The 16,699-nt window shown below is 42.9% G+C and overlaps 1 protein-coding gene across 2 annotated transcripts; it reads right to left on the minus strand.

The window, feature by feature from the left end:
- Positions 1-482: 482 nt before the first annotated feature.
- KIF2C (kinesin family member 2C) lies at positions 483-15,679 on the minus strand. 2 transcript variants are annotated; one of them, XM_027892748.1, is made up of 20 exons: positions 15,464-15,679; positions 15,186-15,234; positions 13,409-13,450; positions 12,466-12,585; positions 11,631-11,747; positions 11,139-11,239; positions 10,792-10,887; positions 9,735-9,789; positions 9,486-9,648; positions 9,097-9,187; positions 7,465-7,528; positions 6,271-6,362; positions 5,886-6,028; positions 4,270-4,474; positions 3,741-3,851; positions 3,156-3,223; positions 1,898-2,000; positions 1,704-1,820; positions 1,207-1,342; positions 483-1,012 (listed from the first exon to the last, which is right to left on the minus strand). In XM_027892748.1, the coding sequence occupies exons 4-20, from the start codon at positions 12,563-12,565 to the stop codon at positions 936-938; spliced, it is 1,839 nt and encodes a 612-aa protein (XP_027748549.1). In that variant the 5' UTR covers positions 12,566-12,585; positions 13,409-13,450; positions 15,186-15,234; positions 15,464-15,679; the 3' UTR covers positions 483-935. The 2 variants fall into 2 exon arrangements, with proteins under 2 accessions (XP_027748549.1, XP_027748540.1); XM_027892739.1 differs by lacking the exon at positions 13,409-13,450.
- Positions 15,680-16,699: the final 1,020 nt, after the last annotated feature.

Raw genomic sequence — 16,699 nt, forward strand, 5'->3', positions numbered from 1 at the left:
CTGAGCCAGGGCTCAGCTTTGCATTTCTGCCCTCAAAAGCAGATTTGGGGGGGGGTCACTGAACATCTTTGTGTATTTTGTGTGGCATAAAATGGGAAACATATGAAAAAATATAAAGTAAGATCCTGTGGCTATCTTCAAAACCTACATAAGCTCCAGTGGCTTATGTAGGCCCTTTCTACAGGGCCCTTCACAGGGCCCTTTCTACTTACCTGATATAAGAGCTGAGCCACTCACTGTGTAGGAGGATAGGTACCCTCTAAATCAGCTTTCCCCGTGTTAAGCAAGTTCTACCCAGCAAGATCTCAAAATTAAGAGACAAAACTTATTTTGAGTGATTTTTATGTAAACATTACAAGTATAAAGACTTTGAAAAGAAACTTCGTCCAAGAAATCAGCCTCTCTATACAACCAGCCAGTCTTTAGGGCTGTTAGACTTTACCAAAATCAGCAAGAAGTATATTTTATAGGACAGAAGATAATTAAATCCAAGAACATTTATTTATTCAACTTCTTAAAATACTGAGTTTTACAATCACATAGTCCATTTTCTTTCTAGAAAAGCAAAACTTTTAACAGTTTTGCAGTGTTTCAAGCACATCTGGAAAGGTTATGTACTATACATGTGTATTTAGTTCTATTGGGGGAGACCACTGTCACTAGCAAAGAGCCAGATACCAGACATCTCTCAGGCAGAGACTGCAGACCCTCAGACCTGCTCCCCAAACCTTGCAGTGAGTGCATTTTAGCACCTTGCTGAGTCCCCTGATACAGGCCATGGAGAAAAAGGCTGCCATGTTCACTGTGCTTGAGCACACGTGACCTGCAGACACTCTACCAACATTTAAAACAGGACTGACACAAACCACCGACAGACATGCAAGACAAGACAAGTGCATGAAAGATTGCTTGTGAACCAGGTTTTGCTGTAATGACTAAGGCCTCTGCCTTCTTATCTGCTTGCTGGCTTGCTCCTCCAGTTGCATGGCAGCCCCCAGGGCATCCAGTGTTTCTGTAGAGGAAGAGAGGAGTGACAGGGTGACTGACCTGGAAGCTGAGTTCCCCAGCCCAGCTATCCCTCTCAGCAGAGCTGAGAGCTATGCAGAAGGACTGGGTGCTCAAACCCCCACAGGTATGTTGGGGTTACTTTCAGGTCTTCGGAAAAGCATTAGTGACAGTGCTAGTCAGAGACAGGCACTAACATACCTTTGACACTGAGGAAATTTCTAGAGCTGTCCTTTACGAAGTGCTTCGCTCTGCTCACAAAGGTCTCGAGATCATAGTCTGGTTTCTCTGTGATTCCCAGGAGGTAGTCAACCTCAGTCATCATTGTCGTCATTCTCTGTATTTACAAGGATAACAGTGATGAGAAGTTGACTTTCTGGAAATTCAATCAGTTACTTCACGTCTGACACTCCAGCCAACAGAGCTGAGCTTCTGCAGATCAGGAGCAGTCAGTGCTCATTAGCAGCAAGTAGAAGTTGCTAGTTGGAGAGAAAGAGGCCAAAAAGCATTGAAACACCCCAGTTTAACCAGTTGGGCAGGAAACCACAGGAAAAAGTTGGCAGTAAGGAAAGAGTAACGCCACTGTACAGATCTTGCATTACAGCCTAGAGCCTCCCCAGCAGCACTTGGCTCAGACCAGGCAAGCTGCTATCAACATGTAAAAGGCAGCCTGGGCTGGGCTTGCCACTTCCACATACCTGTCTCAGTTCTCTAAGCTGTTCTACAGCCTTCTCCTCCCGTTCCCTCACTTGAGTCATAGCCTCGCGATACTTGAACATGTGGGGAGAGAGGTCTTCCTCCTCATCCTTGGAGAACTGCAAGAAACAGCCCAAGTAAGAACAGCGAGTTGTTCCCAGCTTTGAGTTCTGTTCAGCCCACTACACACACGTACACTGTACTGAAGACCCAAGCCTTCTCCACCGGTTTCCATTTCCTCAGTCTCCATCTGATTCTGCATGTCACTGCCTCCATCGTGAGGGCTGAGTTCTTTCACTCTGCAACAAGAAGACTTGTCAAGTGTTTCTTCCAGCACTTTCTCAGCTACAGCATCACAGAGTGGCCACTCCAGTCTGTCAGTGCTCAGCAAGAGACATTCAGCTGCACTTAAAGCATTGCACATTACCACCCCCTGAACAAGCTCGTGTGGGCAGAAACCCCCAAAGACTATGGGAAGGAAAGCCAAGAGACAAATGCACTAAGGAAAAACTTTCCTGTCTGACCATCCACTCTGGCAGTCACACATCACTTGAGCTTGGACTGAAGCCTCTTCACAGCAGCTGGTATATACACCTTGTACGCAGTCCCTCACGTGTGTGCCACTGTGAATGTGCTATAGCAAATATACTATGAAGGTTGCTTTCTTAGATTCTTAAGTATGTTAGATTCATAAGTAAGTTAGGCCTGTAAGTGAGTTACTGTTGTGCTTATACTAAATTCTATAGAATCTTCTGTTAAATTGTTTCAGTTAGGCTATGGATTAAGTGTGGTTAAAACCTTAAGGCCTAAACCATTGTTTAGGTCCAGGACTAAGTTTGGCAAGGTTGTCCACTCTGAACCTTGTGACTCAGCAGGAGGGTCTTCCTTATTCCTTTTTATCCTTACCCATTTCCCATCCTTACCCCTTTTTCCATTCCCCAGCCTCCATGTAGATCATTTTAAGTTGATTTTAGTCTGATTCTTCTCTGTGTGCTTTAACTGCTTAGTAAGTAGTAGAGTGAGCCTTGCCAACAAACTGTTGTACTTTCACTTTATTTTTATTTAAACCTGCTTTTGCCGATACCTTTGCCAGTGATTCTTTGAGTGACCTAAACACTCATTTGTGACACACATTCTTAGCACACCCTTACAGAACAGGAGCCAAAGTACTACAAAAAGTAAAGGGCGTGTAGGTAACCATTCAGGACAGGGTAAACTCCCTTCAAGACCCAGGGTAGTCTGAAGTCTACCATGAGAGGAGACTCCTCTGAGGAATGGAAGCATTACTCATGGTTTTACACCATCGCTACTGGGTCTCACACAGAAAACACCCAGGTTAGTTTCATATGACAGCTCCAGGTTGCCATTACAAACAACATTAAAAGAACTTGAGATTCCAAAGGTCAGAGTAAAAGCAGCCAAGATTAGAATCCCCAGGTCTGAAAGGCCATTACCTGTCAGCGTATCTCAGTGTGTTTAAGGTGTACTCACACGAATTCATGCCTGGAGAAATCATTGCTATCTGCAAACGGAACAGAAACCTCAGTGACTCTCACATCTGACTTTTGTTCACGTTAATGGTTCTACAGATCTCACCACACAGCTGGGATATTTTAGGACAAAGGGTCAGAGTTGAGACAGTCTGTCAAGTCCATTTTAATTTATAGCTTCTGTGGGACATGCCAGCAACCCTGTATCCAATTTTCCACTTGTTTTGTGTACACCCACTGTGCTTCATTCTCCACAGGAACCAAAGCCCTTTGAGAGCACACCAGGTTCTCCTACAGATTCACTGTATGAAAGTGTCTTCTGCAGCTCTGCTTCTACGGGAACTGGGCATAGCTCACCAATTTATTATCTCAGTCACCATGGGCAAGTTTCCATGAAGAAACTGTACGACTTTTTCTTTTCCATTTATTTTTTTTTTCTTGAGAGATCTGAAGCTTTCTGATTTCAAAATCCCCTCATTCTAGAAGAGTGCGCAGGTATTTGGTGGAACTGCAGAACCCATAAACAGTGTGTCTGACATGTATACTCACCATACAGGTCCTTGAGTTTGTTCCAATGAAAGAGTCTCGTAGCACCTGGGTCAGCTTGCTCTCCCGAAAAGGGGTGTGAGATTTGTTCTGCCCTAAAGCTCGGATACACTCCTAAGAAAAGAGAAGTCTTGTGAATGCAATATCGGCATCTCAAACAGCTCTGCAGGGTATCAACCGCCAGCTGCTGGTAAACCCAACAGGCTGAAAAAGGGTCACATCTATTGCTCTGTAAGTCCTTCATAGCCTTTAAAATATATAGCAGATATTTGACTGTCACAGGACAGCAGATATATTCATCATATATTAAAAAAAAAAAAGGCAACTTGAATGAAGCTGTACCAGTGTCTGGCCTGATAAGTGTCTCCTTTCCTGGAAACACTCTAAATGGAAGTAAACCCCATTTTCAGGGTTGCTCACATGCTAAATGAGTATTTTCTTGGCTGTTCTTTTCCCCTGTGCAGATAACTCCAGAGCTGAACAGAATCCATACATGGATTATCACTCTTTGCTCCCTGAGCTATTAGCTCACCTTCAAAGCCAGCAAGCTCTTATTGATTTCTGCACCTTCCATTCGTGTCTGCCGATCAGCACTAGACGTGTCTGCACCCCTCTCATTTCCTGCCAGATCCACCAAGGAGAATTTGCCGATCAGTTGTCCTCTTTGGCGCAGTATGATTTGGAAGCAGGCGTGTGACCGTGAAGAGCTAGCATTCGCAAAAGTCTGCCCAGACGTCCTACAGCAAAGGTGCAAACAAGCATTACAACTGTGCCACAGGAGACAACAGGTCCTGACAGCACTAGACAAGACCTGCAGCCATTCAATTAAGTGGTTTAACCTCCCAGGTTTTATCCCACATATTAATATTTCAAGTTGGTGTAAATTATGGAATTATTTCTGATATAAGAGCACAGGACTGCTGTGAAAAATATGAACCTACACCCTGGTTATAGAGATGTAAGGCTATTTAAGCTGCTTGGCTCAGTTCAGCCAGCCTACACTGGAATGCCCTTTCTGATGCTAATGCCTCACAGGCACTTGGAGCTGGAAGTCACACCTTGAGCACAGCCACATGTCATTTTCCTAATGCATCTGCCATTATACAGTAAGCTCAGCCAAGCTCCCCACTAAACAGCATTAGCTGTTCTAGCACATTACAATCGTGGTAAATCCCTTTCTCCAGCCAAGCCGGCTTGGCACTTCACCTCTGCTGTGCAGCTGCACGTGTCCCATCACGGCAAGGCACAGACTGGCATCTTTTAAATTAAACCTGCCTGTGACCTTCACTGTAATTTATTCCCTGAGAATGCTGGCAGGTTCAGTGTCCCACCTGGATCCCTACTGAAGGGGGGAAAGGGAGGGGAGGTCGTCCTAAAGCAAGGCTGAAAAAGAGTTCATGACTGAACTGCCAGCTGAAACAGGATACACAGCAGAGTGCTGAATGAGCTTTCAGGATGTGCATTTCTGCACATGCAGTGCAGTAAGGAAGCCAAGGAGCTCTCATTTGCCTAGTAATGTTTCCACAGCAGTTGCAACTTAACTGAAACAGGTAAGGCTTCGTAATACAGGTTTTAGCTTCCAATTAAAAAACACCAGTATGAAGGCAGAGTTGCCCCAACCATGGCCTTTCCTGCCAGGATGATGTGCCAAGCCTACAGCTGTCCCTTGGCACCTGCTCTCAAGGATTCTTTAGACAAGATCCCTGAAGGACATGCAGCATTTTTGTTGTCACTGGAATAAGCTCATCTGGTCTGCAGTTAAGCCAAAGCATTTTTGCAACTGTGGTTGATGCCAGCTGCTGTTCCTTGATCTGACAAGCCCATAGGGAGCTAATTGTATTCCTGTAAAGTAGCTGATACTTCTAGAAAGCAGAAAGGCAGCCGTGCCCTCATGTGAATAGTTTCTCTCATTGGAGTTACATGAGGGCCTATGAATGATGAGCTCTGACTTTCCTCTATGTCAGCCATGCTGAACCCACCCCATTACTGAGTAACCACCTTCTGGAATTCAGGCAGAGGTGCCTGTTACTGGGAAAAACAAGCTCCTGTTTAAGTCTCGAAGCACCAGCACCAGATATCATATATTTTTTTCTAGATGTGGAGATACAACAGGGCATGACCACTCTCAGGGGTTTCAAGGCACCGAACCTGCAGGCACTGCCGATCGTGATCATTCTGATGACATCCTCAGCAGAGCCAACTTGTCTTTCTTGGAGACCCACAACCTGGACCTGCTGCTTGCCATCCTCCAGGACTCGAAGCTTGGCCTTCTTATTCAAGAGGTCAAACACCTGTATTTCAGGCAACAAGATTGGGGCAAACCTGAACAAGGTCTCCCTGTAAGTATTTTGCAGTGCCTTTATACAAAGCTATAAAGAAACAGCACCTTTACCGCAGCCTTCCAGTTCAATTCCACACACACTACGATCAATAGAATACATAGAACTATAGAAAGTAGTAACTTTGGCTCAGCTACTTCTGAAATACTCAACCAAAGAAACCAAGTCAAGATTTAAAAATAAAGAAGTCTTACCTTTCCGTTGTATATTTCAAAGAAAGTCACATAGACTTCCAGATTCTGACTCCTGTACCTGGGCTGGCTTAGGAGGAGGAAGACATCTTGTGCTAGTGAAGAAAGGCAGAAGTTAACTGGTTTAAAACACGCTCTAGTTGCTATTTGATCTACTTTCAAATATTGCACAGCCATAAGGCAGTGTCTGGCAGCTGAATGACAGTCATCCAAACAAATGCTTGTGAAAAAAAAAAAAATCAGTGCTGAGCTACCATCTGGAGAACAGATTCAGCAACATCCTTATCCAGAGACTGAAAACAGGGGAATACAGAAGTTTCTGCTGCTAATGTCACCCATAGACAGCAATCCTTACTGCTCTGGGGAACACACTGGGATCTGCTATTGTTTAGGACAGGCCTGAAAGAGACATGTGTTTGTATTTCTGCTCCTTGCAGAAAACCTAGAAAACACGCATCCCAGAGCATCTGCTTTGCTGCGGTTTGGAGACAATGTACCAGATTAGCTCTGCCTGCGGCTGGATCCACTGTAACTTTTCACAATTAGGTTCACACTTTGAAACTCAGCTGAAAAGCAAAGACTCCTTCAGGGCCACTCATAACTATTTTTCAGGCAACAGTTGCTTCTGTTTCAGTTGCCTTGCTGCAAAGATTGCTTTCACAGCGTGCCTTCCTAAAGGGAAGGTAGAGGTCAGGGGTTTTGGTGCTTTCTAGGCATTATATCAAGGAGAGGCTTCTAAGCATGTTTTCTGAAATAATTTTGTATGTGCTAGGGTTTTTTGCATCTAATGCTTACAGGAAGAAACCCAACATATACATCCTTTTGTGTAACAGGTTTTGTGTCAGAAATGGATGGAGTTGCGTTGCATTCGAGTCAGGTTTTTCCCAAACATCATCCTAGGTCTGAGACAAAAGCAAAGTAGAAGAATCAAAATTAATGCCAAACTAGAGAACATGTCATCTCCTTGCCTCAAAAACAAGTTAAGTGTGGATCTTACAGGCTGGAGGGAAAATATTTTGTGAAGCCAATTTAAAAATTAACCATACCTCCTGCAAACACCAGCACTTATTACTGAAAACACATACTTTATGTATCTTCTACTGGACCCATTTTAAATAACCACATGTACCCAAGTCTTATCTATTTAAGGAAAACAAGCACTAATTGATTTTTGTATCTGTAGAAGAATCAACTTACAGGCAAAGGCATATATCCCCTTGGAGGCATTCTGTATTTTCCCAGAGAAGTCTCCGCCCATAGTCTGCAAAGAGGAAAGGCCAGAGGTCAGGTGTGGTACCAACAAGTCAACCTACCTGATCTTAGTCCCAAGAACAGACTAAGAAGTACCATAGCTATGCTCCAATGTCAGCAAGGTGATTAGAACACAGTGCAACTCGGGATAAAATTAATTTGCTGCTTCCCTATCAGTTCAGAAAGAAGATCTGGACTACACAAAGCAACAGCTGAATGCCTGTAAGGCTGGCTGCAGAGTCAAAGCAGTTGTTCCTCCAAGGAAAATGCATGGCCTTGACACTGCAACCAAACAGCCTCTGGTCAGAAGAGACAAAGCCTCATTTCTTAGGACATAAGTTGAGTAACATTTTCACTGCTGCTTGCGAAAGTTAACACATGACATCAAAATGCAAATTTAAAGCATACAATACCTTTAACTCCTTTGACCAAGGTACCTTTAATCGCAACAACATTTTCAGTGAGTGCTGTTCTAGTGACCTGCTCTACCAACCTTCAGATGAGACAGAGTCCATTATTTAAAACACAGCCCAATCTGCCACTTTAAATGTGCAACACTCCAGTCTCAAGGTAGAGCTGCTGTCCTTGCACTAGTTCTGCCCTAGGATTGGGAAGGGAAAGTAACTTCATCACCTATGGTTTTAGTGCCTCACAGTTGTATTCTTGTAACAACACTCAGATGAACAGGTTTGGCTGCCCTTTCCAGTGCAATGAAGACAGCCTGTGTTGAAACTTTTGTAAGCTCCCAAATTTTCTTCTGGATTAGAGGAAGAGATCTACAGCTTAATACATAACACTAACAATAGGAGATCCTTGCCCAAAACTTGGCTCTAACACCAGAACAACAGCAACTACTGTCTGATTACTCTGACAGCAGGTTAGCCTAGTCCATCAAGATCAACTGTGGTTTGAGGTAAAGGCTTTTTGCAGAACAGGACAGCAGATTTGACTCCACTATCATACTGTGAGGATCCTTTCCCACAGTTCCCAGAAGAAGAATGTAAAGACAACACAGCTGTTGAAAGTTTAGAGCAGGTCACCTTTGAGACAGAAAACAGCTTTCACATCTCTTGAAACTGCAACTGGTAGACCGGAAGGAATGTTAGAAAGCAAATGCACTAATTTGCCCTCTTCACAATTTAAGTATTTATGTGCATCAAGAGGCTTATTCTTATACAATTGCTGAAGTCTTTGGAATGCCTCCAAGCTCAAAACACAGGATAGGCAGTAGACTTCATCTCAGATGTAGGCTAAGAGCCCCACTTTGTAGACAAGAGTTAAGAAGCAACAGCCATTTGAGGCAAGGAGTAGCCATGACTAAAACTGACATGTCAGGACATCTGAAGTCTTTAGAAAACCAGCTATGGGGGGATTTTAGTACTATTTTCCTGAAAACCTCAAAGCAAGCCTACTAATATATAAAGCTACAGAAAAAGAGGCAACGTCTAACAGAGTATGAGCTTTAAGACAGTAAAACCAAGATCTAAACACCTCATAACAATCCTACTCATGATCAACATCAAGGAGCTTTAAAATACTTTAAAGCTAGGAAAATTGAGACCTTGGAGAAAAACTTACATGTGTCTTGCCGCTGCCTGTCTGGCCATATGCAAAGCATGTCGCTTTCCCACCCTCAAAGATGGTCTCTACAAGAGGTCTAGCAGTGAATCTGGATATTCAGAAGGTAAAAAAGAAAAAAATTAAGGCAAGCATTAAACACCCTGCTTCATTGTCAGGAGTTTCTCTAAAAAAACCCAAAAAATTAAATAAAAGCAAATCCTTTTGAAATCAGCAAGGCCATGCCAAGAAACAAGCTTTAGACTTTTCACTCCTTTGGCTTCCTCCTAAAAGGATTTTTATGGAGCTGAAATAAGTAACAGGTAACAGTTTCTTTAAGCCAGAATGCTATCTACCCATAGCTCCATGCTTTTGTCTGAAAACCATTCCCAATAAGCAGCAAGCATTACCTGTATACCATTTCATTAGAAGAGGTTTCATCAAATGAGAAGTCAAATCTAAATGTTTGGGTGTCAAGGTATTTGGTTAGGTCCACTTTCTGCTTTGGCTCATGCACCATCAGGACACACTTGCTCGGAACAGTAACCACATCACACTCCTTTTTCTGAAGTTCTGTTGACAGAAAAAGACCATCAGTTTTAGCAAGAGCAAACAATGTCAAACTCCTCCAAACAGAACTCCCTGGTCAATACACTCACCTTGCCTATTGAGAGGGCGCTTCCTCACACAGACACAAATCCTATGTTCTTCTATCTAGAAGAAAAGCAAGAAAACAAATCATTATTTCCCACTTACACTCACACATACTCCATATTAGAGAGATCAGATGCTCCCTCACATCTACTTTTCTGCATGCTGATCAGTGTTGCCTCTGCTACTGGTCAGACCCACTCGTGAAGGGATGTCAGTCTCAAAGGGCATTCAGTGCAAAAGAAACACCACAAATAATTGACCTTTATGTAGCATTCTCCAACATATCAAGTGGAAGTGCTGCTATGCTACATAAAGTGCCTCAAATATTCTGTAGCAGAAATAGTAGAGAGTTTATACCTTGATCAGCTTTCCAGAAAAACGTGTGATATCAGTACTGCAACTATGGTCGAATTTAGACAAATTAATACTTTCATTTACCCCAGAGGGGTTTTTTTTGACCTGGAGTTTTTTACTGATGCAATAAGTTAAGCTATTTGTGCAGCACATCTGCACATCAGGTGAGTTGGGAAGTGTGTGTGCCATTGGGTGAGGCAGAAAGAACGTAACAAGCTCCTCTCCTGTCACACAGCAATATGTACAATGGCTTTCAGTTGCTGAAGATCCTGACCAAGCCTGTTTTTTCCAGTTTTTGACCTCTACTTTTGCTCCTCCGCTTTTTGACCTAGTTTAAAAATCACTTTTATATGATTTACTTACATTAACACTTTCTGTAAGAGGGCAACAGTCCATTTTAAATTATGCCTATGCCTACAGTGGCTCTGCCATTTACAAACTCTGAAGGATACTGATGCTCACAAATCATTGCATGATAATTGCTGAAGGGCAAGTTCTTCACTAGTGATGTGCAAAGTAAAGCAAGGCAGCTTAGCCCTAGAAGGGGAAGGGGCAAGTGACCTCACACATATCATAGGTGCCTCAAGCTCACAATATGCTCAGAGGATTTCCAAGGTGCAGTCACGTACCAGCTGCTCAGTACCAAATTTTCAGTACAAAATGAAGTCTGTCTACAGGCTGCAGGTAGTAGCCTCAGTATTTACTTACTGGATCATCTACAGATATTGGCTGGCAGTTTAAAGTTGCTCTGAATTCCTTGATCATACGTGCAAACTCCCAGTTTGGACAGTTACTGTCAAACTCCTGCAGGAGAAAACATGGATGTGAAGGTAATTGATCTGTTACAGCAAAAAAGCCCCAAAGCCTACTAAGCAGTTAGCTGTAAGTAATTAGAAGCATTTCACAAGATCCTGAACTTTCTGAAACTATAATCAATCCATCCTTATGTAAAACCTCATAAGAACAAAGCCTGTCCAAAATACATTTGTTTTAACTTCAACTATTGTGGTACACTCTCCCATAGAATTTCCCCTTACAGGTGTATTGTAGAGTACCTGTGCTCGTTTTATCCTGATTTCACTGATTTGAGCTCTTTTTTCTTCTCTCTTGCTTTTCATTTTCTCCATCTCTTTCACAATGTTAGATCTTCTCCGAACTAGATAAAATGAAAACAGTTCATTGGACTAAGTTTTCATACTAGGTTTTAAAGCACAAGACAAATATTTCAGCTTTCCCAGGTTGCTGGCAGACTAACTTGTACAGGAAACAGTCATCTTCGTTTTGCAGCACTTCTTTCCCAAACCAGATCTACCTACCAGGGAAACTGCCCTGGAAGTTGCACTACCACTCTAAAGCAAAGGCAGCAATCCTGAGGCAATACCACTAGGACAGAATTACACATTTTTAATAAAGAAATACTCAAGATATTCAATCTTGCTGCCAAAGTCACCTTTTCAAAGCTTTAGTCTCGGAGTATACAAAGCAGCAATCACATAGTGATTCATTGCTGACTGATGAGTCAGTCTTTATCCACTGCTCCCTGGTACCTGGGCTCCCTGAAGTGCTCGTTCTAGCAGCAGGCAGATGGTTCTCTGTATTTTCATTTACACTTGGCAGTGAGGCTTCTGGAACACAGCCCAGCCTGCTAGCCCTGGTTCGGCCAGCTGCAGAAAGAAGCCAGACCAAAACCAATAATTAAATCTCAAAGATCAAGAATGATTCTGCAATCTCTAAAGCCTCATTCCTCGACTCCTGGATCAGGAGAGAGAACTAGCTAAAACCCGTAGCAAATGTGCAAGTAAACTTTTAAATTCTTTGCCAATCAATCACCAACTTTTATTCAAATCTGCAAATCAAGGCCTCACCAACTAGAGAAGAATTTAGTATCAAACCTCTTATTTCACGGAACTTAAGATGTAAAGCATGCCCTCAGCTGTTCATAGGGTAGCCTGGTAAAATAAATAACTAGAGTTTCATAATTCAAGGAGGCTCAAGTTCTTGCTTTACTCAACCAGTGTAGGTAAAACTACGACCAGTATAGTTAGAGAGCGTGTTGTCAGCAGTATTAAGACACTTCTCTTCCCTCTCCAGCCCCACCAATACCACTTTATGCCATCGAGCAGATACCACATCCTCCCAACATGCACAGCTGCAGCCCTCTGGCTGATAAAGTCCATCATTATGCACAGCATGTCCTTTGGAAATCCCTTCAGGTAGGAGCTCTGGATATTTGCATAGTGGCAGACCCCTAGGTCTCTTGTTTTATCTATGAAGGAGTACAGGTTTTGCTCACTCCCCTGGGATTTGCAGTCTGCCTAATTAAATGCACACAAAGCACCTTGTTTCACAGTAAGAATTCACTGAGGTTTTTTCTCCACTCACCAGAAACTGACAAATATTTTCTGTCTTGCACAGAAGCGCTGGGATCTACCGCCATGTCATCTTCCTGGAGGCTGCACTGAGGTTCTGTGATAGCAGACATCCTGGAACGGCCACGCACAGCTTTGGAAACAGGAACCCAGGGACACTCAGACACTTGCAATTGATGGAGTGCTCACAAAGTGCAGAACAGTGAGGAATAAGGTGTGGTTAAAAGGACCTTTTCCAATAACAAAGTGCACAAAGAACAAAACAGTGCAGGTGGGTGAAAAGTGATCATTAAATACACCACCATAGAAAAGCAAGCAATTCATTCCAGATTTGCAATTCTAGTGAATTCCTTTCAGATACCACTAAGGATTCACATAAGGTTATGGCAGTTGCAGCATCTTGATACTTAGGAAGGAGGAAGTTACAAGTCAGAACGGGGAAATCCTCTGAAACTTCACACTTGTGAATTAAGTCTTTGATGGTGACAGGGCACTGGCCGTGGGCAGCATCGTGCCCACCCACACACAGACTCTGTGTGGTGCACAGTGAACTGAGAGCCCCATAACACTAATTTCAGCTGAAGGACTGTATAATCACGACATAAAATCTTTGAAAAAGGTCCTTTTGTAGGCAGGTCTCCACTGTCACATGCCATGATATTTCTTGCATTGAGACCAAGTTCATCGCAAAGCTTCCTAGGGGAAGGATTGGAATGTTCCCCTCAATAAATATGTAAAAAACCAAAAAGCAAGTCTTATTTGAAAAAGAAATTATGTGCAAGCTGGAACTCCCTTCACCTGTCATGACTAGCAATTACCAGAATTTATCCAAAATTATCACCGTGATTTCATAGGACACCAGATCGGTTTGAAACCAAGGGTTTATTTAAATTTCGAATCAAACTCCTCAGAACCATACCCACAAAATTCAGTGCTCCTGTCTGTTAACTCTTTACCTGCAATCTTCTGCTCATCTGCAGAGACATTAGGTGTGACTGCTACAATTTTAGAAACAAAAAGCATCAGTTTCATTATACTCAAAAATGGCGTTTTTTATTCCATTTGCTGTCGTCACATGTGCCCAGGCCTGTTCTCATCACACACACAGCAGCACTGTTTCTGTAAATGCTGGTGGCTCCTGAACAGTCAGATTAACTGGAGGATTTGCTGCATCTAAATGGGTCTGATTCAGGTATGTGAGGATATTCAGCATCCTCCAAAACCCCTATTGATTTGTAGGACTGAGGCAATACCTATTTCTTAATTAATCCTGAAAGCTCTGCTTCTACTTCTCTCGTTTCCTCAGTCAGGTGCAAGCAGATACCTCCTGATCTTCCTTAATTTGTTTAAGTCTAAGAGCAAGTCTGAAGCCATTGTTAGCTGTCTAATTGGTGCAGTGTAGGTTTACAGCAGGACACACACTCTGACACTGGTGGGCATTAGCTAGTTATAACAACAAAAATTATTCCAGGAATGCTGAAAACACTGCTTCTCTCTTGTGCTCTGAGCAGGTCTTCAGGGACCTTCAGTAGGACAGGCAACAGGTATTTCAAATTTGCAATTAGATTCTATACTTCGGGAGAGCTGTGACCTTTGCAAGGACATCTTTCCATCAATCGGTGACTGGATTAACACACCTTGGTTTTTCCAGCTGGCTATCCAGCTCCGTTAACTGACCTGTCTATAGGCAGGCATGACTTTACTGCATCATTTTACTTGTCAGTTCACAAAACTTACGGAGTTCTCTGAATTTGAGGAAAATCAGGATACTCTAGTACAGAACAGCTCTTTATACATTAAGCTTTTTGGACTAGTCCTGCCTCTCCCACGCCAGGGGATTTGTGCTGTTGTCTTCTGGGACCAGCTTCCTTGTCCTGCATTGCATGCAACAGAAGAGGCCAGACAAGCCCAGATGTTTTGTTTACAGCTCAATTGCATGGAGAAGCACAAATTTTGGCTAGCTGTGCACTTTTAGAGAATCATTAAATTAATAAACATTCAACCTCACCATCGGGCAGTGTATTACAAATAGACCTGTAATGCTGCCACTTGCAATTCAAAAAGCCAAAACAGTCAACTAATAAGCTAAAAGAAGGTGGAAAACATGGGAATTTTCTGACTCCTGACACCTCAGGAAGAACAATTCCTTAGCAATCCCACACTGACATCTCTATCTTCTCTTCTGGCTTTGCTCAACACATTGCACTGACACGCAATCTCTGAGCTGGGGCGCACCAGCTGGCACTTTGGCTGCCTGGTCTGAAACGTCGCCAAGCATAAAGCTCTAGTTATTGTCTAGGGAGACCGTGTGAAGGGGAGACATCCGTTTGTCACCGCTGTTTCTTTCGTGTCCTTTCCACTCTCCTTTTGACACCTTTAATCTTAGTAAGTGCCACTTCGCTTCTGTTGTGTGTGGCATTTGCAAAACTCCATGAGGAACTTTAAAACTCACCGCAGCAGTAACTGCCTAGTGGCATTTAAAGCCCGGGATAACTACAGCAGTGCTGCAGAAAAGGCAACGTGTCAACAAACCCCAGCTCAGGGGAACAGGGCAGCAACCTGCCAGCAAAGTCGCTGCCCACGGGAGTCTGAAACGTTGGTATGAAGTGATATCCTCTTTGTTAGCACTGAATGAGAAGCTTATGATGCACTAAAGCAGAATATTATGAAAGACCAGCACCATTCCATAGGGACAGAGCAGAGGAAAGGAAAAAAAAAAAATAACTTCCTCACCTTCCCGTGGAGCAGGAATTTTTGAGAGGGTTGTTCTACGCGTCTGCTTCTGGAAAACAATGGGTATTGTAAGCAATCAGAGAAAGCAGCAAACACCTAGCACAGCTCTACAGGGCAACATCGATACAACGAGAATTCCTGACCAAAGCCTAATTAGGAGACAGAAAAAGCATGTTAGAGACCTCAGACTATAAGACTGAGGGTATTACAAATAACAAGACCCACGCTGTTGACGCTTTAGTACCTTAGGAGAGTCTAAGTTATTTTAAAGCACTTACCTGTGCAGTTACATTGTCTTGCAAAGGGACATTCTCTTTCACATCAGCAGCAGGTAGTTCTGATAATTCCGGATTTACTGCTATCACATCATTAATACCAATCTACAAGAGCAAAGGCAGGGTTTTACAGAGTGCAATATTGCTGCTACTACTCAGCACATGGTTTTTTGCTAATCTTGGTTTTCAGTACAGGCAAACAAACCTGACCCACCACCTGACAGATGTTAAGTTAAAATTGCCTGGAAGGGCAAGACAGTAGTTCAGTTCCTATTCTGTTTGAATTGTCTGGTACATGCAAATATGCCAGCGAAATGTGCTAGTTAAGCCATTTACCTTCATCTGCCAAACACCACACAGCTCTGCAGGTGCCATAGAGCCCTTCTGAAGAGATGGGCAAAGCCCATTTGGTATCCACTGGTCTAATCTCTCACTGCTAATCTTAGTAAATCTCAGCAGCTCTGTGACTTCTGTGCTAGGAGAGCATTAAGTGTTCGCTGTGTGATTGCACTTACTGAAATAAACGTCAAAGAGCCGCTTAGACTTTGGGAAATTCAGGTTTCAGCATTTAATCCATAACTTAATTCACCTGCATCTTCACTTGCTATTGCAAGCAATTGCACCCGGGGCCGGTTGTCACCTCCTGACTAACCCTCCCTGAAATGATAATCCTGCCTTCACCAGGGTGCCCTGGCACAGGCAGGGAAGGGGCAGGCAGCCAAGGGCAAGCTCAGCACAAATACAGCAAGTCACTCTCCATTCCATTGTTCAAACGTTTCCCCACTGAAGAGCTTGAAAGCAGCTGTACACGAAAAAATCTGGTATTGCAGCAGCTGCAACTGGAATTCACCTAACAAGGTAACAAAAGCAACACTCGAGGAAACTCTTGACTAATCAATTAACTTCCAAATTACTTAAATAAAAGAAGAGTCCATAAAAAGAGAAAAAATTCAAGTAGGCAAACCTCTGTAAAGTGTGAAGATACAACTTTCTACCATAAGTGAAGCAATCTATGAAATTTGGTTTATATGGAATTGGTTAGCAGCTAATTTGAAACTGAACTAGCTCAGAAGCATGTACGTGGACAAAATAATTTCTAAGTGTGTACAAGCACATACACAGTGTATATCCATAGGTACTTAAGAAAAATCACTGGATTTTGAAGAATCTTCATAAAGATTTAATATCCTAACACATACATGCAATTTAACCAGCAATTATATCTGAATTTGCACGTTG

Source organism: Empidonax traillii, unplaced genomic scaffold (assembly GCF_003031625.1).
Source record: "Empidonax traillii isolate 1590-97213 ecotype Southwest subspecies unplaced genomic scaffold, ASM303162v1 scaffold15:size5535645, whole genome shotgun sequence".
Taxonomy (NCBI): domain Eukaryota; kingdom Metazoa; phylum Chordata; class Aves; order Passeriformes; family Tyrannidae; genus Empidonax; species Empidonax traillii.